General features: G+C 37.0%; 1 protein-coding gene across 1 annotated transcript; it reads right to left on the bottom strand.

The window, feature by feature from the left end:
* LOC137252886 (uncharacterized) lies at positions 1–24,784 on the bottom strand. The gene is made up of 4 exons (XM_067789011.1): positions 24,439–24,784; positions 20,215–20,441; positions 856–1,187; positions 1–178 (listed from the first exon to the last, which is right to left on the bottom strand). Exons 2-4 carry the CDS (start codon positions 20,296–20,298, stop codon positions 85–87), a joined length of 510 nt encoding a protein of 169 aa, XP_067645112.1. The 5' UTR covers positions 20,299–20,441; positions 24,439–24,784; the 3' UTR covers positions 1–84.
* Between the last annotated feature and the right edge of the window lie 2,319 nt (positions 24,785–27,103).

Genomic DNA, 27,103 nt, shown 5'->3' with positions numbered 1-27,103 from the left:
TTCTCATGAAATTAAATATTTTATTATCATATTTACACAGAAATGGTAATAGAATGGGATGATAAGAGATGCACTTATAAATAATCAAGCATGAATATAGAATCCTTCAGGGTCATGATAATTCTCCTCCTCCTTTTTCTTAGGGAAATAAGGATTATGTTCCGGGTCCGAGTTTAAACTGGAAATAAAAGACAATAATAAATTAATTACACTGTGCAACAGTCGGCTGGGTATTGGAGCGAACCCACTTTTTTGTAGGGATTGAGGCTTAAGTAGACAAAGTACTATCTCCGTTTTTCTAAGTTAGCCTCCAAAAAATAGATATCGGTTTTCGAAGTTTGAAATTCTACATTTCGAAATTTTATTTTTTTTAACTCGTTCAGCAAATTATAAAAGTAAAAATGTGGTCATGGTCCGCCTTTTTCTTTTATATGAATGGCTGAATTCTTTTTTTGAAAACTTTTGTATAACAGCTGTTATACGAGGTGAAAAGTCAGAGCTTCGAAAATATGAAAAAAATAAGTTCTGGCTTTTCACCTCGTATAACAGCTGTTATACTAAATTTCTCAAAAATAGAATTGAGGCCTTCAAATAAGGGAAACCAGATTTTTACTTTTTTAATTTGCTGAACGCATTAACAAAAAAATAAAATTTCAAAATGTAGAATTTCGAACTTCGAAAGCCGATATCTATTTTGTGGAGGCTAACAGGAGGCTAGCTTAGGAAAACGGAGAGAGTACTTTTTATACTTAAGCCTCAATCTCCTCAAAAAAGTTGGTTTGGTCCAATACACAGAAAAAAGTTGATTTTGTCGCATAGTGTTATGAGTTATAATCAAAAACAAAATAAACTTACTGATAGTAATTGGTAGCTTCTTCACATTTAACATTGTACCACCAATCACAGGCAAACTCCTTCTGATTGAAAAGAGTACCATTGGTACAAAGGAAAGAGGCTCCTTGATGCCCTTCCCGACCGTCGTGGCAAACATGGTAGGCTTGACAGCCAGTTTCGACATTAGCATACATTCCGGGCACAGCTGGGACATTGGCGCAATGGAAATTCGTGTGCGGTACCTCATGATAAATAGGATAGTCAACACCAGGAACTCCGGGTATTTTTGAAAAATCTTGTTTTTCTTCTCTACGATGTTCTTCAGTAGGCGGATGAAAGTGGTAACCGTAACCCTTTGAAGTAAAAAAAAAACGAAAAATATTTCAGCTCTTTGATAGAAATTGTGAAGAATCAAATATCTTGCCCACTCGCATTCTAAGCTCGTTCTCGAAAGTAAACACTTGAATGACATTATGGAGATAATACTCTACTGTATGTGACTAAAATAAAAAATTTAGAGCAGTTAGCTGTATGCTGAGATGAAAGCTTCAAATTACGATATTAAAGGGTAGACACTCATTGGAAAATTTAAAAATTAAATTGCATTAAAGCCTACAAATCTACATAAACCACTGTGTTTTACCCACTGGGGACCAGTAGGGAAATTGAAGGTTCTTAAGTTGTCTTTCGATATCATGGTTTGACGTGATTATTGGATTATGTCCTCTAGCTTGGACTTTGTACTTGCTAATTCTGTTGGAAAATGAGGAGGAATTTTTGGTTTTATACCAGCATAGCATAACAGAACTTAAGATTTCGCGGAAGTCCAATTTCTAATAATGGATATCAACTGGAATAGGGAGGATAGTGAATGAGTTATTGCTAAATACCCGAAAGCCACTCCAGTCAGTCTTATAAAAAAACATCATTGCCAGAAAATTTTGCCACAAAATTCGGTGACAGGCCGAAGATTTTTAACACGGAGTGAATTTACGTTGTCACGCAAACGGACCAGGTGGCTGTTTAGATGATGGAAGAAAAAGTTCTCTGCCTTCTGCAACTAATTTCCCTGTATCACTACGACGACGTTCGAACGCTAGTGGGCGCCTCTGGCTTGCGGAGGTGTTGAAAGAGCGTACACCAGATTCAATGCATAATGAGGACGAGTGATTACCTGACGGTTGGAATGTAAAAGTTCTTTGCCCAATACACATAAAAACATATCCTGCAAACTGCATCGAAGGTAGTGGGTTCAGCCTTGTTAATATCGTATGCAAGGTCCTGTAAAACTAATTGTAACAAGTAAGGAAGGCTAAGTTCGGGTGTAACCGAACATTACATACTTAGTTGAGAGCTGTGGAGACAAAGTAAGGGAAATCACCATGTTGTAAAAGGAACCTAGGGTAACCCTGGAATGTGCTTGTATGACGTAGGTATCAAATTGAAGATATTAAAGAGTATTTAAAGAGGGAGTTGGCCATAGTTCTATAGATGGACGCCATTTAGGGATATCGCCATAAAGGTGGGCCAGGCCTGACTCGAGAATTTGTTTGTACGATATGGGTATCAAATAAAAGGTATTAATGAGTATTTTAAAAGGGAGTGGGCCTTAGTTCTATAGGTGGATGCCCTTTAGAGATATCGCCATAAAGGTGGACCAGGGGTTACTCTAGAATTTATTTTGTACGATATGGGTATCAAATAAAAGGTATTAATGAGTATTTTAAGAGGGCGTGGGCCTTAGTTCTAAGGGCTTTTGATTTCGCCCTGCAAAACTTTTTCATTTTCTTCTACTTAATATGGTAGGTGTCACACCCATTTTACCAAGTTTTTTTCTAAAGTTATATTTTGCGTCAATAGACCAATACAATTACCATGTTTCATTTCTTTTTTCGTATTTGGTATATAATTATGGCATTTTTTTCATTTTTCGTAATTTTCGATATCGAAAAAGTGGGCGTGGTCATAGTCGGATTTCGGCCATTTTTTACACCAATACAAAGTAAGTTCAGATAAGTACGTGAACTGAGTTTAGTAAATATATATCGATTTTTGCTCAAGTTATCGTGTTAACGGCCTAGCGGAAGGACAGACGGTCGACTGTGTATAAAAACTGGGCGTGACTTCAACCGATTTCGCCCTTTTTCACAGAAAACAGTTATCATCCTAGGAGCTAAGCCTCTACCAAATTTCACAAGGATTGGTTAGTTTTTGTTCAACTTATGGCATTAAAAGCATCCTAGACAAATTAAATGAAAAAGGGCGGAGCCACGCCCATTTTGAAAGTTTCTTTTGTTTTTGTATTTTGTTACACCATATCATTACTGGAGTTGAATGTTGGCATAATTTACTTATATGCTGTAAAGATATTAACTTTTCTTTTAAAATTTGAATTAAAAAAAAAAAATTTCTAAAAAGTGGGCGTGGTCGTTCTTCGTTTTTGCTAATTTTTATTAAGCAGACATAAAGTAATAAGAGTAACGTTCCTGCCAAATCTCATCATGATATCTTCAACGACTGCCAAATTACAGCGTGCAAAACTTCTAAATTACCTTCATTTAAAATTGGGCGGTGCCACGCCCATTGTCCAAAATTTTACTAGTTTTCTATTCTGCGTCATAGGCTCAACTCACCTACCAAGTTCCATCGCTTAATGAGTATTTGGTAATGAATTATCGCACTTTTTCGATTTTTCGAAATTTTCGATATCGAAAAAGTGGGCGTGGTTATTGTCCGATATCGCTCATTTTAAATAGCGATCTGAGATGAGTGCCCAGGAATCTACATACCAAATGTCATCAAGATACCTCAAAATTTACTCAAGTTATCGTGTTAACGGACAGACGGACGGACGGACGGACATGGCTCAATCGAATTTTTTTTCGATACTGATGATTTTGATATATGGAAGTCCATATCTATCTCGATTCCTTTATACCTGTATAACCAACCGTTATGCATTCAAAGTTAATATACTCTGTGAGCTCTGCTCAACTGAGTATAAAAAGATTGCAGCCTACCGTGAACACATTGAGTTAGCGTTATCAGTCCGGTTTACCACGTGAAAAATTTAGTTATCGACCACAACTGCTACAAAAAAGAAAAAACAACCAGATTCTCACCATATGCCAAATCTTCGCAAAATCCGTTAGTCTACATCACCCCTTCGTTGATTTTAAAAATGCTTCCACAACACGAAAAGGAGCTGTCTATTTGCAGCTATGTCTGAACTCAATATGCCCTTGTCACAAATATGTCTAAGAAATCTAGCAGGAATTTACCCTTGCCGAAAAATTCAACTGTGAACTGAGTAAGTTAATCTCTCTCCCGACAAACATAAATCAAGCTAGCAAGATATCGTATAAGTTCTGCTCTCTGAGAAAAGTATTTCGAACTCTTCGACGCGTTGGCGAAGGCCATTACCTAAGAAAATTTATTTATCAGCTTTATGCAGACATTGACATACCTCAGCGAATGAATACCCAGTGGCTACGTTGACTGGAATGGATGAAGAAGGGAGGTATCCATACCGCTGGAAGGAAATGTTAAACGACCTAACATCCTTTGAGAAATTTACTGACGCCAAGTTGATAACTTTTACTAGTAAGATTCGGCTTTGAGGAGTGCTGAAGTAGGTTGGTCACTTAGTTGAAAGAAGTTTTAGTAGATATGAGGTGAATGATTTGCCATTATGTGTATGTATGTATATATTAGAGGTTTACGCCGGTCACTTGATCGGCGGCGGCGGCGTAGGTTCTATTATATACCGGCGGCGGCGGCGTGTCCGGCGCGCCGACAAAGTGATGGGCGTAAACCTCTGAATTGAATGGCTGGACTTCAGAGTATCACATTGTCCACAACTAATGAATATGGAAACATACTGCTGCCGTCAATGGTATGTTTGGCGATCTGGAACAACATCATTAACTTGCGGATGAGTATCTGGGAGGCTTGTAAAGCGAAAATTAAAAAAAAATAATATTTGGAAAGGTTTTGTTTATATGTATTTAAGGAAATCGACGTTTCGGCCATTTCGGAAAGATCCGCAGTTTTTGACTCTCGCAGATCGTTCAGAAAATTTTCTTGCAGAGAGAGGGAGAAATACTTAAAATGGTAACTGGTAGTTTCACTGAAGGAGATGTTCTGGGCTAACTATAATACCCGTCGTCGGCACGATTTCTTTGAATCATTTGTGGCTCCTTGTTGGTTACGCACAAAGGCGACTTACGATTGCTATTGATGGTCTATTAAAAGCAGGCATGCTTAACCAACGAACCGATATCATTTCGTTACGATAATTAACGTTAATAAACGAAACAAAGTAATTTCGTTTCGTTTATTAACGTTAAGAACGTCAAATTAACGAAATGATTTCGTTTCGTTTTCTGCCATATCAAAACGAAATCAAATCGTTTATGTTGATTATTAATTTCAAACTCTGCTGGCAAAGCTGATTGATGGCGGAGTCATTAAAGGTGAAAGCATTAGCTAAGCTGATTGCAACTTCTCTCATGAATTTTGACAGTACGAACATTTCTCAGAGTATTTTTGACATTACCACCAACGAATTACGCAAATAAACTACATGGAGTTTGTATGTGTATGTCCGCTCGCTGTTACCACCTTACGGCTTCACCATGGCTATAGCATTGCCAGCACAATTCAAACATAAAGTATCACGTTTTTGTTAACGTTTTTAACGTTAACGAAAGCTTTTCGTTTCGGTTAAAAACGAGATACAATTTATCTTGATAATTTCTTTATCGATAATATTTCGAAGTGTTTCAACGAAAACGGTGGAAATTTTTTGATAAACGATTAGCTTAACGTTAAGGTGCATCCCTGATTAAAAGTCATGACTCTCGCGGCACAGTTTTACCGATTAGCATCAATGCTGGCTTATTGTTAATCGCACCAAAGGGCGCCTTCAGCTACAAATCCCGACGCGCGAACAATAGCAATCCCGACCACCAGTCGCTACCACGCATCCGGCCCTTATACAATATTCCAGCACAGAATGTATAGGACTGCGACTTTGAACTCATACCTGCGTCGAAGTCACTTTCCTAGAAACTCTAGGTGTAGCTCCGAAGACTTTCTGACGGATGTTTTTGTCGCGCTATGCTTCCGAGCTACATCAAAAAAACACCTTGAAACATTAGGAAGTAACTATTCTGCCAAGGATGCCGCCCTCGACATCATAAGCAGTCTAAGTGGATATCATTGCGTAACTCATGGGTGAAAATCGTATAATCCTTGTCGCATCTACATAATTTAAACTTGCAAGGACCGTGGATAAAAGTTTTAAAATGTAGACCAAAATTTGCATACGTTTGTGTTCGATAAATTTACTTCAATAGTCTCCATTTCCCGCCTTATGATATAAGAGCTACGTTAGGGTAGCGGAATACCCGGTCGTCTGTTCGACCTTCTTGAGAAAGCTTTTGCTTCACCACTTTGAGTGTTCTTGCGAAGGACAAAGCCTCACCTGGTAAATATCCAATCCTTCTCATACATGTTGAAGATATGTATATGCAACTTAAGTATGAGCTGAAAACCATTTCAAAGGAGAATTTAAACCACTGGAGCATACTAAAGGATTTTGTATCATTGATTTCCCTTATTCTTTCAGCCAGTCGGGATATAAAATTCGGCATCTTTTTCGGGTAACTTTGTTTTTTAACGACTTGAGGACATTTTGAAAATATGTTCAACTTGGGATATTTTATTTAAATTCATTGTTCTTTATTAATTTTTTGAAAAAATTATGCGAAGTGAGCATTTAAATTTATTATGTGTATAACTTTTCTTTAAGTGTTTTGTCTTAATAACTTGGTGAACGGTTAGAAAGTATTAAATTTCGCAATTGGATTTTTTTTACTGGCAGTGATGCGTATCCCTTGATACCCCTTTCGACCATATCGGACCAATTTTCGAGACGAACAATAAATGGCCTAGACAGTTTCAAAAGAGTAGAAAATATAGTAAGGCGCCGGACGCTGCCGCCGCCGATTTTTTTGACATTCGGCGGCGGCGGCGGCCTTTTTCGGCGGCGTATATCTCTAGTATATATATATATATATTAGACTGGGTCGATTTATTAACCGATATCGCGCTATCGATTTTTCGATAGAATTTGGGCTGAGGAAAAAAAAGTTCCACTACGCATAGCCAAAAAAATAATTTTCGAGCCTGCGAAATTAAATTTTTTTGACTTTTTTTCGACTTTGATTTTTAAGGTTTTTTCGTGACCCACTAAAAAATTTTCATTCGATTGTAAATGTCCGCTAAAAACGTTGTCGATAACAGTTTTTTGAAAAAAAAATGACAATTTTTTTAGCAGGTCATGAAAAAAACCTTAAAAATCAATGTCTAAAAAAGAAATTTCCTATCGAAAAATCGATGGCGCGATATTGGTTAACTTTCGTCCATACAAATCGACCCACCCTAATATACATATATTTTTATACTCAGCTGAGCAGAGCTCGAAAAACCGAAAAAGTGCGATAATTCATTACCAAAGACGGATAAAGCGACGAAACTTGGTAGGTAGGTTGACCTTGACACCATGACGCAGAATAGAATAAAAAATGAGTAAAATTTCTAAGAAGGTGATTTAAAAGTTTTGCAAGCTGTAAGTTGGCAGTCGTTGAAGATATCATGATAAAATTTGGCAGGCACGTTACTCCTATTACTGTATGTGCTCTAAATAAAAATTAGCAAATTCGGATGACGAAGACGCCCACTTTTAAAAAAAATTAATTAAAAAGAAATTGAATTTCTTTACAGTATTGTAACGAATATTAGCAGCACTAAGGGATTCTATCATCTCTAAGCCGATGCTAAGCAGTGATTCAAGTCACATCAATAATTCAATCATTATGACTACACATATGTACGTACACGCAGCAGAGAAGCAACGCACAAACACATGCAGATATCTTATCTGAGATATGCAATTATAATTGTGGAAGTGTGACATCTGTAGTTATAATTATAGCAGATAACCAACCAGTAGATTCTAGAACAGAAGCGCCTAGCAAATGCAACGAGGAAATCAAAGAGTATAAAAGGCATGAACAGTAGAGGCGCTGCAATCAGTTTCGATTAAGCACGCTATCCATCGGGTAATAGTAAAGTTATTTATTGTGAAGTACTTGAATAAAGGCCACTTTGCATTATTAAATATTGGAGTTACTTATTCAACAGTTTATTGATTCGAACTTAGCAGAAGGTTGCAAATAAGAGGATTTGCAGTAACAAAGGGGTTTCAGAAAAGGAATTGTTGAATACATTCCAGAGGACAACAAGGACATGAAAAAGTTCAGTGAATTGAAGATCCAGCAACTGAAGAAGGAGTTGGAGAGCCGTGGATTGAATACAACCGGCATTAAACTCGAACTTCAGGCAAGACTACGAGAGGCAATGGAAGCAGAAGGAATCAACGTGGAAGAGTATGTCTTTCATCTTGATGTCGACGAGACAACAAAAATTGAAGAGAAAAACGAAACATCGCAGACAGTTACGAGAACAGACTTGAACATGATATTGGCTGCAATAACTGCTCAAACATCGACAGTGGCATCTCAGCTGGAATCGCAAGAGACACGCATAACATCCAAGATGAAAAAACAACTAGAATCGCAGGAGAACACATTTCATCACAGCTGGAAGAACAAAAGACATATATGGCAACTCAACTGAAAGAACAAGAGACACGCATAACAGTACAACTGGAAGCACAAGAGGCGCGTATATCATCAAAACTCGAAGCGCGCATAGACGAAAAAATAATGCAGTTTGAAGAAAAATTTGAGGCAGAGACTTTGCAAGAGTTTGCTTCGGATGTTGAAAGGTTGGCTCATTTGGCAAATGCGGACGCACCCGTGGAATACACCGAGAGGGTAAAAATCCAGAGTTTTATAAATGGCATACGGGACGTCGAAACGAAGCGAGCCACATACGCAAACCCTAAGCCAACATTTGCTGAAACGGTATCACATGCATTGACTCAGGAAACTGCCTCCCTATTGAATAAACCAGCATATAAGGCTCATCGTGTGGAAGTAGGAAGACCAGAGTTGGTAGACACAATTTTGGAAGCATTGAAGGGTACGCAGCAGAAGAATAATGATGCAGTCAAATGTTTTAAGAGTAGAAAGCCAGGGCACATTGCTCGTTATTTCAACACCAACCCTAACAGTTCCAACAATGTGGGTGGTCGTAAACGCAGAGCTGAAGGAAATGAGCAAATCTCCAAATCCTCTCAATCGTTAAACTAAAGAGAGTCAGCCGCAAGGGGCGACAGCTGGCTTCCTCTATTGAATGCCCCATAATCTCTATCTCGCAAATTGGAAGAAGGTCAGGCAATTTTACTGTCTGAGGGCATGTAGATGGAAAGGAACGTTTACTGACTGTAGATACGGGTGCATCTCATTACATCATTCGAGCGGATTAAGTCAACAAGAAGATAAGACCATTGCATGGAGCAAGATTGCATACAGCCACTGGAGAAGACACCACGGTTCTAAGTGAAGTAGCATGTGAAGTCGCAATTGGGAACGTCACGGTAGTACACAATTTTATAGTGGCAGAGATTGTTGATGAAATCATAATTGGAGTGGACTTCTTAATCGACCAAGGCATCAAGATCGATATGCAAAGCAAGGCGATGCGATATAAGAACATGGATGTGCCACTTAATTTCGTCTACGAGAGAGGCTACAGCAGTAAGCGAGCGCTGGTGGAAGAGAGTCAGCAAATACCACTAAAATCCGAAGCAGTCACCTGGGCAAAGGTTGATGGAGATTGTGGGACAAACAAGTTGTGGGTTGTCGAGGCAGCAAACAAATCAACACCGAACATACTTGTAGGAAAAACCTTGGCTATAACAAAACAGGATGGACGTATCCCTGTAAGAGTACTCAATGAGTTTAAGTCACCACTCAAACTGATCAAAGGAGCTATTTTGGGAAGATGCCAAGAGGCTGAAGTAGTTATTAACTGTGAACAGATCCAGGAACGCGTTTCATCTAGTAATACTAATCTTTCAAATGACTTCACGGCATGGATGCAGGGGATAGAGGAAGCCAATCAGAGTAAGGCAAAACAACTGCACCCAAAGTACGCGAACATATTTGACCAGGATGGTTCCACACCAGGCCGCACCAACGTTGTGAAACAGCAAATTGACACTGGAGATGCGAGGCCGATCCGTCAAGCTCCACGTAGTGTTCCACTGGCGAAGCGGGAAGTTGTGAGTCAAATCATACAAGAAATGAGCGACAGCGGCGTCATCGAACCATCAGCTAGTCCATGGAGCTCACCGGTAGTAAAGGTAAAGAAGAAGGATGGAAAAATGAGGTTTTGCGTGTACTACCGGAAGTTGAATGACGTAACCAAAAAGGGTAGCTACCCATTGCCAAGAATTGACGACACTCTGGATTCGCTATCTGGTACGAAATGTTTTTCCACACTGGACTTGAAAAGCGGCTACTGGAAAGTTGAGGTGAAGGAGGAAGATAAAGAGAAAACAGCCTTCAGTGTCGGTGATGGTCTTTGGCAATTTACAGTGATGCCTTTTGGACTTTGTAATGCACCAGCTACTTTTGAGAGACTCATGGACCAGGTACTGAAAGGACTACATTGGAAAACATGCTTGGTGTACCTGGACGACATCATCGTATTGGGCAAGAACTTTGATGAACATCTTAAGAACTGATATCCGGTTGCCTTCATCGAGTATGGGAGAGTGAGGATGGTAAATGCAAGAAGAAACTGATAGTTGTTCCCAGAAAGAGGATTCCTGACGTACTCAGCAAGCTGCATAATGGTCCAAGTGGAGGTCATCTTGGAATCACGAAGACGCTCGAGAAAATTAAGCAAAGGTTCTATTGGGTTGGTTGCCGTCAGTCGGTCACGGAGTGGATTGCCAACTGCGTGGTTTGCAACAGAGCGAAAGGGCCCAAAACACGAAGTCATGGCCAGATGAAGCAGTATATTTCAGGTGCACCATTTGAAAGGATCGCCATGGATGTCGCAGGACCATTTCCTACTAGCAACCGCGGAAACAAATACGTACTGGTGGTTATGGATTATTTCAGTAAATGGCCAGAAGTATACCCAATCCCAAACCAAGAAGCAGAAACAATAGCAGAAGTGGTTACAAACGATTGGGTTGCAAGGTATGGGGTACCAATGGAGTTACATTCTGACCAAGGCAGGAATTTTGAATCAGCTGCGTTCGAAGAAATATGCAAGATGTTGGGCATTCGGAAAACACGGACAACTGCATTACATCCTCAGTCCGATGGTATGGTGGAACGTTTCAATAGAACATTGGAGGAGCATTTAAGGAAAGTAGTAGACAAGTATCATAAGGACTGGGATATACACATATCATTATTCTTGATGGCCTACCGATCGGCAGTACATGAGACAACGGGACAAACTCCCGCAAAGGTATTTTTTGGCAATGACCTTCCACTGCCAACTGATTTGAAGTATGGGATAGATGCCGATGCGGAGAGAAATGTCAAGAAATCCACTGGCGTCTTGGAAGAAGAGCTGAGAGAGATACACGATCTGGTAAGGCAACGAGCAAAGATTATGAATGACATGATGAAAGCGAGGTACGATAAAGCACTTAATTCGGAAGGGTTTCAGGAAGGAGATTTGGTGCTGTTATACAACCCACAACGAAAAAAAGGTTTGTCCCCGAAATTGCAGTGTAATTGGGAAGGCCCATACAAAGTTTGAGTCGTTTACCGCTCTATATTAATTATTTAGCCATACAAAGTTGTAAAACGGATCAACGATGTAGTGTACGGCATACAAACCATTGGCAAACCACGAACCAAAATGAAAGTGGTTCATTTGGAAAGACTGGCAGCGTTTAGATCGAGAGATTTGACTGATCGGGACGATCAGACTTAGGTGGAGGGCATTGCAACGAATATTAGCAGCACTAAGGGATTGTATCATCTCTAAGCCGGTGCTAAGCAGTGATTCAAGTCACATCAATAATTCAATCACTATGACTACACATATGTACGTATACGCAGCAGAGAAGCAACGCACAAACATATGCAGATATCTTATCTGAGATATGCAATTATAATTGTGGCTCACAAACACACGCGCATATGAGAACTATACATGTACATCTGTAGTTATAATTATAGCAGATAATCAACTAGTAGATTCTAGAACAGAAGCGCCTAGAAGATGCAACGAGGAAATCAAAGAGTATAAAATGCATGAACAGTAGAGGCACTGCAATCAGTTTCGATTAAGCACGCTATCTGTCGGGCAATAGTAGAGTTATTTATTGTGAAGTACTTGAATAAAGGCCATTTTGCATTATTAAATATTGGAGTTATTTATTCAACAGTTTAGTGATTCGAACTTAGCAGAAGCTTGCAAATAAGAGGATTTGCAGTAAATTCGTTACAGTATGTATATAAGTAAATTATGTCAACATTCAACTCCAGTAATGATATGGTGCAACAAAATACAAAAATAAAAGAACATTTCAAAATGGACGTGGCTCCGCCCTTTTTCATTTTATTTGTCTAGAATACTTTTAATGCCATATGCCGAACAAAAATGTACCAATCCTTGAGAAATTTGGCAAGGGAATAGCTTCTATGACGATAACTGCTTATTGTGAAAATTGGGCGAAATCGGTTGAAGCCACGCCCAGTTTTTATACACAGTCGACCGTCTGTCCTTTCGCTGGACCGTTCACACGATAACTTGAGCAAAAATCGATATATCTTTACTAAACTAAGTTCACGTACTTATCTGAACTCACTTTATCTTGGTATTTAAAATGGGCGAAATCCGACCATGACCACGCCCACTTTTTCGATATCAAAATGCCATAATTCTATACCAAATACGAAAACAGGGATGAAACATGGTGATTGGATTGGTTTTTTGACGCAAAATATAACTTTAGAAAATACTTTGTAAAATGGGTGTGACGAAGTAGAAGACCTTGGAAATGTTCTGCAGGGCGAAATCAAAAGCCCTCGGAATCATGGCAGGAAAACTGTTCGTCGTTTTACATATATAAATAAATTAGCGGTACCCGACCCTGGTCCACATTTTGGACGATATCTCGAAAACGCCTTCACATATACAACTAAGCGCCACTCCCTTTTAAAACGATCATTAATATCTTCAATTTGATACCCATATCGTACAAACACATTCTAGAATCACACTGGCCCACCTTTATGGCGATATCTCGAAAAGGCGTCCACCTATAGAACTATCCCTTTTTATACCTTTCATGAAAATTAAATGGTATATTAATTTCGTCACGAAACCGAAAATTGTAAGTCCTTAAAGGAAAATAGATAGACCCACCATTAAGTATACCGAAATAATCAGGTTGAAGAGCTGAGTTGATTTAGCCATGTCCGTCTGTCCGTCTGTCCGTTTGTCTGTTTGTATGCAAACTAGTCCCTCAATTTTTGAGATATCTTGATAAAATTTGGTGAGCGGGTGTATTTGGGTGTCCGATTAGACATTTGTATATATCCTCCATACAACCGATTTTTCAGAAAAAGAGGATTTTTGTAATATCTTACCCAATTTAACAGATTGAAGCTTCAAACTTCACCATATACTTTCGTATATTGCACGTATTGTTGCCTGAAAAAATTGATGAGATCGGTCGTATGTATGTATATATCCCCCACAACCGATTTTTCAGATAAGGAACTTTTCGTAATTACTGCCCTATTTTAAGAGCTAGAGGCTTCAAATTTCAACAAATGCTTACGTATATAGCATATATTGTTGTCTGAAAAAATCATAAAGATCGGTGGTATATATAGTATATATCTCATACAACCGATTGTTCAGATAAGAAACTTTTCGCAATTTCTACCCAATTTTAACAGCTATAAGCTTCAAATTTCACCGATTGCTTACGTATATAGCATATATTGTTGTCTGAAAAAATCATAGAGCTCGGTTGTATATATATTATATATCTCATACAACCGATTGTTCAGATAAGAAACTTTTCGCAATTTCTACCCCATTTTAACAGCTATAAGCTTCAAATTTCACCGATTGCTTACGTATATAGCATATATTGTTGTCTGAAAAAATCATAGAGATCGGTTGTATATATAGTATATATCTCATACAACCGATTGTTCAGATAAGAAACTTTTCGCAATTTCTACCCCATTTTAACAGCTATAAGCTTCAAATTTCACCGATTGCTTACGTATATAGTATGTATTGTTGTGTCAAAAAATCATAGAGATCGGTGATATATATAATATATATATGGTGGTATATATAGTATATATATATAGTATATATATTTTTTTTCCGATTTCGGCCTCATTTTAACAGCTATAAGCTTCAAATTTCACCAAATGCTTACGTGTATAGCATATATTGATGTCTGAAAAAATCATTGAGATCGGTGGTATACATAGTATATATCTCATACAACCGATTGTTCAGATAAGAAACTTTGCGCAATTTCTGCCCCGTTTTAACAGCTAGAAGCTTCAAATTTCACAAAAGGCTTACGTATATAGCATATATTGTTGTCTGAAAAAATCATAGAGATCGGTGGTATATATATTATATACCCCATATAAACTGTATTTTTTTGCCCCTTTTTTACGGCTAGAAGCTTCAAAATTCATCAAATTTCATCAAATAGTTACGTTTACGTCATATATTTTGGAAAGGCGTGATTCGTAGTCATAGTTTTTACATGCAGACCACAAAAAACGTGAAGCTTTGCATCCTCACACAGATTACCTACCTATTTTTTATTTTATATTTATCTTAAAAATCGTTTAGATATGTTCAAATTTCACCAAATGCTTACGTGTATAGCATATATTGTTGTCTGAGAAAATCATAGATACCGGTGGTATATATAGTATATATCCCATACAACCGATTGTTCAGATAAGAAACTTTGCGCAATTTCTTCCCCATTTTAACAGTTATAAGCTTCAAATTTCACCGATTGCTTACGTATATAGTATGTATTGTTGTGTCAAAAAATCATAGAGATCGGTGATATATATAATATATATATGATGGTATATATAGTATATATATAGTATATATATTTTTTTTTTACGATTTCGGCCCCGTTTTAACAGCTAGAAGCTTCAAATTTCACCAACTGCTTACGTGTATAGCATATATTGATGTCTGAAAAAATCATTGAGATCGGTGGTATATATATTATATACTTCATATAAACTGTCATTTTGACCCCTTTTTTACGGCTAGAATCTTCAAAATTCATCAAATTTCATCAAATAGTTACGTTTTCGTCATATATTTTTGAAATACGTGATTCGTAGTCATAGTTTTTACACGCAGACCACAAAAAACCTGAAACTTTGCATCCTCACACAAAGTACCTACCTGTTTTTTATTTTATATTTATCTTAAAAATCGTTAAGGTATGTAGATCTGTTCACTATATATTTCTTATCTTATACATCCGATTATTCGGAGATTACGAACGGGATAATATTATTGTTCAGCCCCATTCATGAAAGGTATGAAGTCTTCGGCACAGCCGAAGACAGTCCCGTTCTTACTTGTTACTTGTTAAAATACTCTTTAATACCTACCTTCCATTTGATACCCATGTCATATAAACACATTCTAGGGTTACCCTAGGTTCATTTTCCTACATGGTGTTTTCCCTTATTTTGTCTTAAAAGCTCTCAGCTGAGTATGTAATGTTCGGTTACAGCCGAACTTAGCCTTCCTTACTTGTTTGTACAAAGATCTTTATACTTTCGCTCTCAGCGACCGTTTAGCGTCGCATTCGTTTTCGATTTCGCATACCAAATTCTAATAGGCATTACATAAGCTGCTGTTTTTTGTTTTTTGCAAGCAAAGGAGCACAAACGTGTGCCCCAATGTTGTAAGTAAATAATGGCTATGTGGCCCATTAATTTACCTCAATCATTGTTTGGTGGTCACATGGCCTAGCATTTGCAATTGAATTTGCAGACCGGTTCCGCTGCTCTGCACAAAAAATATTTATTAGTTATTCGAAATCACTACAATTTACAACATAAATATATATGGTAGCTATGTACATATGTATGTACATATTTATATTCACATATGAGTGAAAAGTTGCATACATATTTATATGTTCAGCGGCGAACAGAAAAATTGTTGGGACATACTTTTTCCAAATTTCAATTGAATCCTTTTTCGATATTTTAAGAAAACATTTTCAAGAATTTTGCCAATGAAGCTACGAAAACTAAACTCAAAAATGTTTTCGGAAAATTTCGAAAATTAACAATTTTTTACGAATATTTCGAACTTTTTATCAGGGTTCTCTGAAATTTTTTTTAGATATGCAATTTTAGTCTAACAAAAAACCCTGGAAGAGAATAGCTTAAGCTGCAACCGTGCTAACTTTTATATTAACAGTCAAGCAGCAATTAAGGCAATAATCTCGCATAATACAGCATATAAATGCGTATTAGAGTGTAAGCAGTCTGTGGAGAGAATCGGGACAGGGAGAAGCATACATCTATATTGGGTCCCAGGGCATATGGGAATAGATGGGAATGAAAAAGCGGACGAACTAGCTAAAAAGGGCGCATCCCTTGAAGCTTGCTCCGCGAAGGCGAGAGGTGCACATGATTGAGCGGGAAAGGCGTGGGTTCAAGCGCGGGCTGTAAAGTGTCGAAGATTATGTGTAGGTCTTACAACCTTAGATTAACAAAGTTGGTTCTATCATTAAAAAGAGAGGACTGTAGACTCATGAAGGGTATTCTGACTGGACACTGCCTTCTGGTGTCACATGCCTTTAAATTAGGCTTGGTCAGTGATAGCAGATGTAGGAAGTGCGGGTTGGAGGAGGAAACGATCGAGCACGTTCTGTGCTCGTGCCCTGCACTTGCAGGCTAAGACTCCAGCTATTAGGAGTGATACAGCTGTCAGATCTAGAAGCAGCAAGTGGCTTAAGTCCTAGGAAGCTTCTAGTATTTGCCAAGAGGGCGAAGTTATTTTATAATATAGGTCCTGGTTTTTGATAGGGTTTTTCAGTTTGGTCGTTAAAACAAACTTCTGGTAACACTAAGGACTCATTCAGTCTATGTGAGATCCTTATATACCGGCCAGTAACCTAACCTAACCTTAGTCTAACAAAGTACAAGTTATGAGTAGGTCTCTCAAAGTTCGTATGGATTTCGGATTTCTGAAATGGTTTTCTTGGAATGGCGTGTGCAAGTGTGCAATTTTCTTTTATATGGAAAATCTGAAACACCCTTGTGAAAAAAATTGTCACTCAAAAAATTCTCAGAAATTCAAGTAAAATTTTTGAAATTTTCTCGAATAAAATTTTTTTTTTTGAAAATGCTTATAAGATTGGTTTTCATAGTTTCGATCATCATATAAAAAAGAAGGGAATTACATTGTCATTATGAGTTTGGCACTTTTGAAAAAAAAGAGTTTTTTGAAGTTTCTCATGATGTCAAAATTTAGCATGGCGTTTCGCAATCAAATATGTATCTATATGGAGGAGAAAGTAATTTCAAAGTATAAACAGGGAATTTTTTTTCAAAGTTTTAGAGGTTCATATTTTAAAAAGGGGTCGCGTAAGATAAAGATGAATGCAGGTTAGGTCTAGGTGTGGGTATTATAAGTCTTATGCTGCTTAAATATGAGACATTAATATGAAGTCGCAATGTTTGTTTCCGAGTACATTGAACTTATTGTATAAGGGTGGTCTTACAAAATGCTTAAGTTTTCATACATCCGGTTGCACTGTATCTCAGCGTTACTTACCAAAACGGCGCATGAGTGCTAATTGGAGTCAACTGTGACGCACCACTCCAACCAACCAACCAACCAACCTTTCTTAAATTGGTGCACTTTTTTGTTGTCTTGTGAAACCACTTAATTTTTGGGTCAAAAGTGAACGCTACCTTTGCTGTCCATTTAACGTGATCATACAGGCATATTTGCACATGCAACCTATCTTACAGTAGCCCATACATAAATTCAAACTTTTATGAATAACATTATGCTTCGATTAATGAATAGGTGATTGATTGATTAACCGCAAAGGCGAGGTGTATCTGTTCTTATTATATAAGAATGTATATCCATATTCTGTTTTTCTACTTAATCTTTGATAAATTAAAACTAAATATCGATGTAAATATATAAAGCGTTAGGGTGGGTAAGTTTTTCTAGGATGATTATATATAAAATTTTAAGAAAAAAGGCCCTTTCTCATGGCTTTATAGTCTCTTTGGAGTGTACACACTTTTGTAAGTCTCTGTTCTTATATTGTTCGATATCTAAAAACAATTTTGATATATCAAAAATTGCTGATATTTTCCTTTTCTGAGCTCTATGCGTATTAAATGGTATGATGATTCATAGCCGATATTTTCATACATATATGGGCTACATAATATAGTTTCCTTCGCAAATGCGCAGTTTAGTCATTGACTTAAGCGATCTACGGTATATGTATACATTTTTGTTATGCTTGGTTCAGGTCAAATTTGACCACAAACTCGGCACCAGATGTGTTTTTACGCGCATAAATTTATCTGCACTTGTAAAATTGTTGCGTTTACTTTTAGTCGCAAACGCAGATGTTTATGCAAGTAAAAAAAAACATGGCCAATATCAATGAAAACTGCCTGTCATACAACGCCAAATGCGTTTGCCATCCGTTTTGACTACAATTGAAAAATAAGTTATAACAACAACTGCCAAACGGCTTTGGCAAATATGACATTAAAGTTTTATTTGCTGCAGTGTCCTTGATATCTTCCATAGTATGGAGGTCCTGGTGCAAAAGTTTGCCCTGCTCTTCACTCATATCACCTAAATTTTCAAGAAAACGGTGCAGATGGTTATGGAGAAAGTGCATCTTAATACTCACCCTTACACCCAGATGTTGAAAATGTAGCATAAGTTAATCAATAAGCTGAGAGAAGTTAAGTAACTTTCTGTTTCCTAAAAATTTTTTTTTTTTAACCCAACCGAACACGTCCAATGCAGATTTTCAGGTGCTTTCAACGGCTCAGAAGCTCTGGATCACAACGCAGTTTTCTAAACTGTGGGCCATTTAAAATCCCACCTTTCACCTTTTCATAACTCAGTTTTGGAAATGATTTAGAAATATATATTTGAAACATTCACCACCATTGCCTAAGGCCTTTACACATTGTTTCATTGCAGACGAGGTAATATTATACGGTAGCAGTCAGTAGGTTAGGATACATCCATTTAGAGTGATTTCTGCGGTTTAATCCTGTTACGTTTACCGCACAGTTACAACACACGAGTTTGGTACTTGAAATGAAGTCTTTTAACATAATGTAAGCGCCTTTGACCCAAACTGACCAGACAGTTAGGTTGTGACAGTTTTTGTTTTCAGTCATTTTGATCTAATAAAAATCAAGCATTAGTCATATATATATTTCTTCAAAATTGCGCAGGCCAAAAATTGTACACATTTTTTAAACAAATTACTTCAGATTGGGGATTTGATATCAACACAATCTAAGTACTAATGCTTGGTTTTCACTAGGTCAAATTTGAGCGCAGACGTTGTGATAGTACTGAAAACGGCTTGTCAATGAAAGCCAATGGCGTTTGCCCTCCGTTTTGACAACGAAGTGAAAATTAAAATAACCAATAAATGAAAGCGGAAATTATCCAAAAGTATGACAAATTTGACATTAAAATCTCATTTGCCAACATGAAACTTTAAAATTTGTTGTGACAATTTCTGGAAGATATTGCAGTATGAGTCTTAATAGCACATTAAATTTTAGTATAGAGATATCAAAGTGAAAAGTTTCTCACAAATTTTGGTTAGGTTGAATTAGCCGGTCCGCGAGGACCTCAAATAGACTGATCAACAAGTTAGAATATTGTTACAAAATAACTCCGTCCTAATGTCACATGATAAAAGCTTGTTATGATCTATCCTACTTGCTGCCTCTAGTTCTGTTACGATCACAGAACGTGCTCTATCATTTTCTTCTACAACGCGCACTTACTGCTGCTATCATTAACGAGGCCTTATTTAAAAGCATATGACGCCAAAAGGCAGTGCCCAGTGAAAAAAATATCGTTTTAGTCTATAATCATAAGACCTAAGAGCTGCACATAATCTTCGTCACTTTGAGGCTCCGTGCCTGGCCGCTAGGTCGCGTAACTCTTTGTACTTTCTTTGCTATATTTTCACAATAACTTTAAAAAATATTTAACTTAACAATATCAGTGAAAAATACATATTTTTTTTAGTAAAACACCCTAATATATATACGCACACACATAGTACGTTAAAAGGCTTTAAATTTTATGACTTAATCTCACCTGAACATCCACCGATATTGCAACCGCAATGCAAACGCACATAAATAGTAAACTGCTCAATAATAATGCTCGTTGCGTATTCATTTTTTGCACTAAACACAGCTATTTATGTATGTGGAAATTTATTTATAATTACAAAAATATTTAAGATTCTTTGAACGCGCTAAGATTTTAGATCCTCCGTTGTTTTCCAATTTCCACCGTCTTGAAGTAGCTTAATTTTCTTACTGAAACGAAAATGTTTACAAATTTTCTGATCATAGCTCCAATTGAAGTAAAGCCTATCAAGCAAAGTTTTAAAGTTTAATAACTAATGAAGCCGAAAACTGTTAGAAACACACATCTACATATGTGCAATAGTTGCTCTAAGCATGAGTTGCAAAAGCTTTTCAACTTTTGTTAGCAATTATTGAGCCTGTATTCAGTGCAAGTTTTGAAATAGATATGGATTTATACATTAGGGTAGTTTTCGAAAAATTAAATAAAATTTTGTAAGTCTTAACTAAAAAGTGAGGAACCACTGATAGTATGAGTTTTAGAATGGAAAAGGTTCCACTCTAACATTGAGGCTTTCGATATTTTCTTCTTTTCAAAAACACAATGGCTTTGTCAATTGTCGCACGATGTCGAAAAAAGTCGTCCCATAAAAACTGGAGCACCCTAATAGACTTATTTATATATATCGTTAGCTTAATGTGAAAATGTGCTAAGTCACTTTTTACGAATTTTGCAGGAGACGAAAAAAATTAATAATTTTTGAAATAATCTTTTTTTTTTTTTAACTGTGAATGAGGATACCTTAGTTGCAATACTTTTGAGTGTAGAAGCTTTGAAAAAGATAAATAAAAATCATGTATGCTAACCCAGCCGCTATTTTATGACTTAGCACAATTTCCGCACTCAAAACAATTTTTTTCTCCTGGCTTATCACTTTTTACTCAATATGTTTTCCCATCACTCCTCCCCTTTGGAAGGAGTAGGGTCTGCGGTATACTGTGCTGATCCGGAAATAAGTAGATTCTACAGGCTGCCGGATTACTGTAGCATTTTGCAAGCGGAAATATTAGCCGTAACCAAAGCAGTAGAAACCCTGGAAGAGAATAGCTTAAGCTGCAATCATGTTAACTTTTATATTGACAGTCAAGCAGCAATTGAGGCAATAATCTCGCATAGCACATCATTTAAATGCGTATTAGAGTGTAAGCAGTCTGTGGAGAGAATCGGTCCCAATTAGACTGGGCGAGATTAAGCGAAGACGAGAGGTGCACATGATCGACCAAGCGGGAAAGGCGTGGGTTCAAGCGCGGGGCTGTAAAGTGTCGAAGATTATGTGTAGGTCTTACAACCTTAGACTAACAAAGTTGTTTCTATCATTAAAAAGAGAGGACTGTAAACTCATGACGGGTCTTCTGACTGGGCACTGCCTTCTGGCGTTGCATGCCTTTAAATTGGCTTGGTCAGTAATAGCATATGTAGGAAGTGCGGGTTGGAGGAGGAAACGATCGAGCTCTGTGCTCGTGCCCTGCGCTTGCCAATCTAAGGCTCCAGCTATTAGGAGTTATACAGCTGTAAGATCTAGAAGCAGCAAGTGGCTTAAGTCCTAGGAAGCTTCTAGTATTTGCCGAAAGGGTGGAGTTATTTTATAACATAGGTCCTGGTTTTTGATAGGGTTTTTCAGTTTGGTCGTTAAAACAAACTTCTGGTAACACTACGGACTCAATCAGTCTATGTGAGGTCCTCATGGACCGGCCAGTTCAACCTAACCTACCCTAACTCCTCCTTTTTAATGATTGAAATATAACACTAAAACTATATATTTCACAAAAAATACTATTTATTTGTCAAAGTATTTCTAACTGTTCTGATCTAGACTCTTTTGCCGGATGGTGCGCAGACAATAGTTTATTTTTAAATTCGAACAAATGCTGTGTTGTGTCTTATTCCATAAAGACAAGTGCCACACACTTTACCTACAAACTAAATGCTAAATCTCTTAATCGTTGTCAAGAGAGTAAATACTTGGGTGTAATTTTTGACTCCAAACTCCCTTTTTCTAGTCACATTGACTTCATTGTTTCAAAATTTGTTGCAATGGTTGGGTTCAGTAGACGTAACACCAGTGACTTTAAGGACCCTATGACGTTGAAGGCACTTTATATATTCTTGTTCAGAAGTGGTCTTGAATATTGCTCAATAATGTGGGAAAGTTCAAAAAATTTATACAAAAATGCTTTACGTATGCTTCACTGGCCAGACGGCCTCCCATCATATAGCAGCAGGCACAAATTGCTTGGTCTTTAGGCTTTGCATGACAGAAGAACTTTTATCTCACTCATGCTTGCCTATAATGTAATAAACTTTATAGGAATTGCTCTGATTTATCTAATTTGTTCATTCCATATATTCCACTGCGTCATCTTCGGCATAATAGATTATTTATCGAAATAACTCATAAAACGAATTATGCTATGAATGAACCTATAACTAGGACTCTACATCTAGCAAATCGATTCAGTAGTGTTATTAATTTTAATAAAAGCTTATATAAGTTTAAGCTTGAATTGTTTTCTATTTTTAACTAGTGTGTAAGAAAGCATGTCCAGTTATCCACGTGTAAGAATTGAAGTAGATTATGGCCAGCGCAAAGCATTTATCAAACACGAAAGGCATATCTCAATGGGGTGAATCCAATTTCAAGGGGTTGTGTTGCGCAACCCTCTCAAGGGGTTGCCAGCGCAATATATAGCTTCTCCAACCCAATTGTCATCCTCACCTAACCGTGGCGAATCCTGTTTCAATGACAGCCGAGGCTCTATATTCGGCAAAGGACCATAAACATCGGTAACACACCCCAAGGCCTTCGGGGAGTGTCTTCATCGTTAATACAACAACAAAAACAACAAAGCAGTAACTTTTAGACTGAATGAATTAAATAAATAAAAAATAAAATGCGCGTACAAAGAAATGACTAGTAATTCAGATTGATATTATTGACAGGTTGACTTAGCACATCCTTTTTAACAGCTGATGACTTAGAACATTTACACATCATTGCCCACAGCACGTAAAAATGAAAAATGAAAATATTTGTGTTTTGTGATCGATGTATTTTGAATTCAGTTTTAAAACTGCATTAAAATAAAATTTTTCAAAAAAGTGAGTTAGCACATTTTCACATAAAGCTAACGATATAAGTATATGAACAAATTAAGTTGCAATAGGATCAAAGCTTTTTGTTTCATAAACTATTTGATAAATACATTTTGAAGCAAACTAGGCTTTTGTAGGCGGGTTCCGATAAGAATACCTTTCTTGGTCCGAGCATCATCTTTCATTCGCTTAACATTGTCCACCCAATGTAGTGTAGTAGCCGTGTTTTCATTTGCTGTACTATGTTGATGTTTGCAAAAAGCTCGTGCAGCTCATCGGTACTCGTCGTCGCCAACGCGTAGAAGTTCGTGAATCAATCGAAGACCATTTCTCTGGAACACTCCCAGAGCCGGTTCATCTGATGTTATCACCGTTCATGCTTCTGGCACAGTAAGTGACTCGTAGAGCATAACTTTAGTTTGCCGTTTCTTTGCTGGTTTTCTAGGTTGACGTTGTTGTTTGTGTTAATGTTGGCTCCAAAATAAATGAAGCCTTGTACTACTTGAAATTATGCTCGCCAACAGTGGCGTTGTTGTTAAGGCGTAAATGCGCTGACACTTTGCTTGTTGACAACAAATGCTTCCTTCTCTCCTCATTTAACATCAAACCCATTTTTTCCGTTTCTTTATCCAGTTTGGAGTAAGCAGAAGTTTACCAACTATAAAGCCGCTCTGATTAGATCTAATCAGCCAATTGACGGTGGGCACCAACTTACATCAGTAAAATTCAAAGTCACTCCCACTTTGAGAATAAAGAGCAAAACTGAGTATATGACATTCAGTATTACGACTACTACAATTTCCTTATTTGTATTGTCTTGCACAATTAAAAACAACAGTAAAGTGTATGAGAAAGCTCTTAAGCAATCACTTTCAATTTCGTACATTACGTATTAAAACTGACCAAGAAGGTGTGTCATTGTGCCCCAATAGTTTCATATTCCATGCGATAACTAATGTGGATGTAAATTACTTTAACGTTTATGAAATTTATCTTGCGTTACTTTTGCGGTGATTAGCGACATTTGCTACTACTAAGGCACGGTGCCAAATAATAATTTTGAGTGAGACATACCTTCAGCAATCCAGAAGAAATGATTGCTTCGCTTATTTGGATTTGCGGGCCTAATACTGTTTTCACACAGAAACTTAATGATCTCATTTCACCTGCTAATGAAATCGTAAATTTTTTGCTTTCACACAGAAGTAACTGCTCGATTAGTGTGAAGGATGAGACAGACAATCATAGCGGAACGATACAAGGTGGGAGCATGGTGACATACCTACAAACAAAAAAAATTCCATGTACTTGTAAATTCGATGGACAAATGTCAAAATCGTACTGCGCCGGTAGTTGATGTATCAAATCAAATAAAAAAGGTTATAATCAGCTGTTCGATGCGGCCACCTTGTATCGTCCCGACATGCAGACAATGACATTTGCTTTGACAAATGACATTTTTAAGCACTGAACACACCAAAAACTAAGAAGCGGAAACGGAAGCGGAACGCTGCCAACAGAGTTGCATTGTGCTTTTGACTTCATTAGGCATTCGATTAGCTACTAATGAAATAATAATAGATTCGAATTTTGTAGGGAAGATTGAGCTCAATAAGCGTCTTAATGTAGAAAACTGCCTTTATTATTCAATAAGCCGTCTGTGTGAAAACAGTATAAAGTTTTAGTTTTATACCCATATGTCGACTCCGACTGACTGGAAACTTTTATAAAAAATTCCAATTGTTCCAATAACTTATAATGTTGAAATGAACAAAAAAAAAAACAAACAATTGTCGTTCACCGAGCACCAGAATATAGTTGTTGATTAAACAAGACATGAAATAAAATTAAATAATTATTACACAAAAATATGAAAGATTCCCTAAGGGGTTGCTAAGCTAAATACTGACTTCTGCAATTATATACAGTTATGTTTATTCAATGAGCTATTTATTACCTTCATTTATCTCGTTAGTAAGGTAATTTTAGTTACCATGTTAATATTTATGCAATGAAAGTATGTATGTACATTAGGGTATGATTTGTTTGCATTGACCTGTATAATCCGTTAAACATCCCACTTTTTTTTGTGGGGCTGTGCAATTCAACAAACATTTTATACTAGCTTTTACCAGTGGTTCCATCCACATGGAGATAATAAGCAAAATAATTTAACATAATTTTATTAAAGCCTGTTCCGAAAAAAAGTGCATAGTTTTAATTAATTATTTCTTGGAGTGTATGTGTAGCATTATCAGTAAAGCGTAGAGAGCTTGACTATGACGCTGTACAGATTAGTTCGAAACTTTTGTTTTATTCTCGTATTGTAAAAACATAATTGCTGCCTATCTGGGTCCACACGCATTTCGTTTGATACCCATGTTATACTATTAAATTTTTGGCAAATCTGGATGCCCCTTGTGAGTGTATCTCTACATTTTGGATATATCTGTACATTTTAACAAAAACTCTATATATGGGTTGACAGTTCCAAACCACGTCTAAAATATCGAAGTGAAAGCTTTGCCTAGGTATACTTCATATTAGCGCTTTCCATTTCGTTCGAATACCTAGGTTTAACTAAATTCCCGAAATTGTTTCGCATGCCCTTATAATGTAAAAAATTGTGCACAAAAACAAAGAAACAAAAATCTTGGAAAAAGGTTTAACCGACAACAAACAAACTATTTTGTGCATTTGAGTTAAAATTGCTAATATGTTCCGAGGTAGAGAGAGAGTACTAATACGAATATATATATATATTCTACTGTACGTGTGTTTGTGACTAAACTCGTCCTAAATGACTGGACCGATTTTGATGAAATTTCGTGTATGTGTGTTCAAACGGATTTGAGGATGCTTTAGATTCACAATTTGATCCGTTTTCTTTCTTATCTTTCCGGTGCGATTTCCTTCGAATTGAGTACAGGGGTACTGTCTTAGCTAGCTTATTATTTGAGAAACTTTTATTAGGGGTTTTTTTTATTACGCGAGTTCGAAAAAAACGCTCCAACTAGCTAAACAGTTGCATTATGGCAAAACCATACAGGTGGTAACTTTTTTTTAGCTGCTTTGACATTTCTACTTCTAGCGCAGTATGTTTTTTACACTCAACCAGAGAATTACAAAAACAAAATACATGAAATGCGTGTGTTTGTTTGTATGTATGTCACACTGCCGCGACGCTGTTATTTTGTTATTTTTGTTTATCTGCACATTCGTATGTTTATTTCATTCGCTCGTTCACAATAGTGCCCTATTTTTGAATATGCAACACTATACAACACTATCAATCAGGTCGACAATTACCTAAGCGGTTTCAACTGAAAGCGCTTAGCCAACTCAACTCGATTACTTTTTATTTTTGCTTTCCATGCAATTCGGTAAGCTAGCTAGTGTTTTAATTGTACTAGTTAGCAACGAAATACAGCTATTTAATACTCGGAAACCTTTCTTTCCAGAAAATTTACCTCGATGATGCGATTCGTTTGAAATGTATTATTTCCGCAACCTTTCGAATAGGATAACCTTATATATGAAAGCGAATGCAAAATCTATTTCATAGGTGCTTTGTAAGTTGGTTTAAATTCTATATGTGGACCCAGTTCTGAGATATAGACCAAAATGTGAACCCGGGTGTGTTTTTTCACAATATGCGTATCAAATAGGATGTGTTAATGGAGTGGTTAAGAAGAAGAGCGAGAGGAAAAGGCAGAGCTATACAAAAAGCCATATGCTA

This window comes from Eurosta solidaginis, chromosome 5 (assembly GCF_040869045.1).
Source record: "Eurosta solidaginis isolate ZX-2024a chromosome 5, ASM4086904v1, whole genome shotgun sequence".
Classification (NCBI taxonomy): Eukaryota; Metazoa; Arthropoda; class Insecta; order Diptera; family Tephritidae; genus Eurosta; species Eurosta solidaginis.
This window is presented reverse-complemented; position numbering and strand designations above follow the sequence as displayed.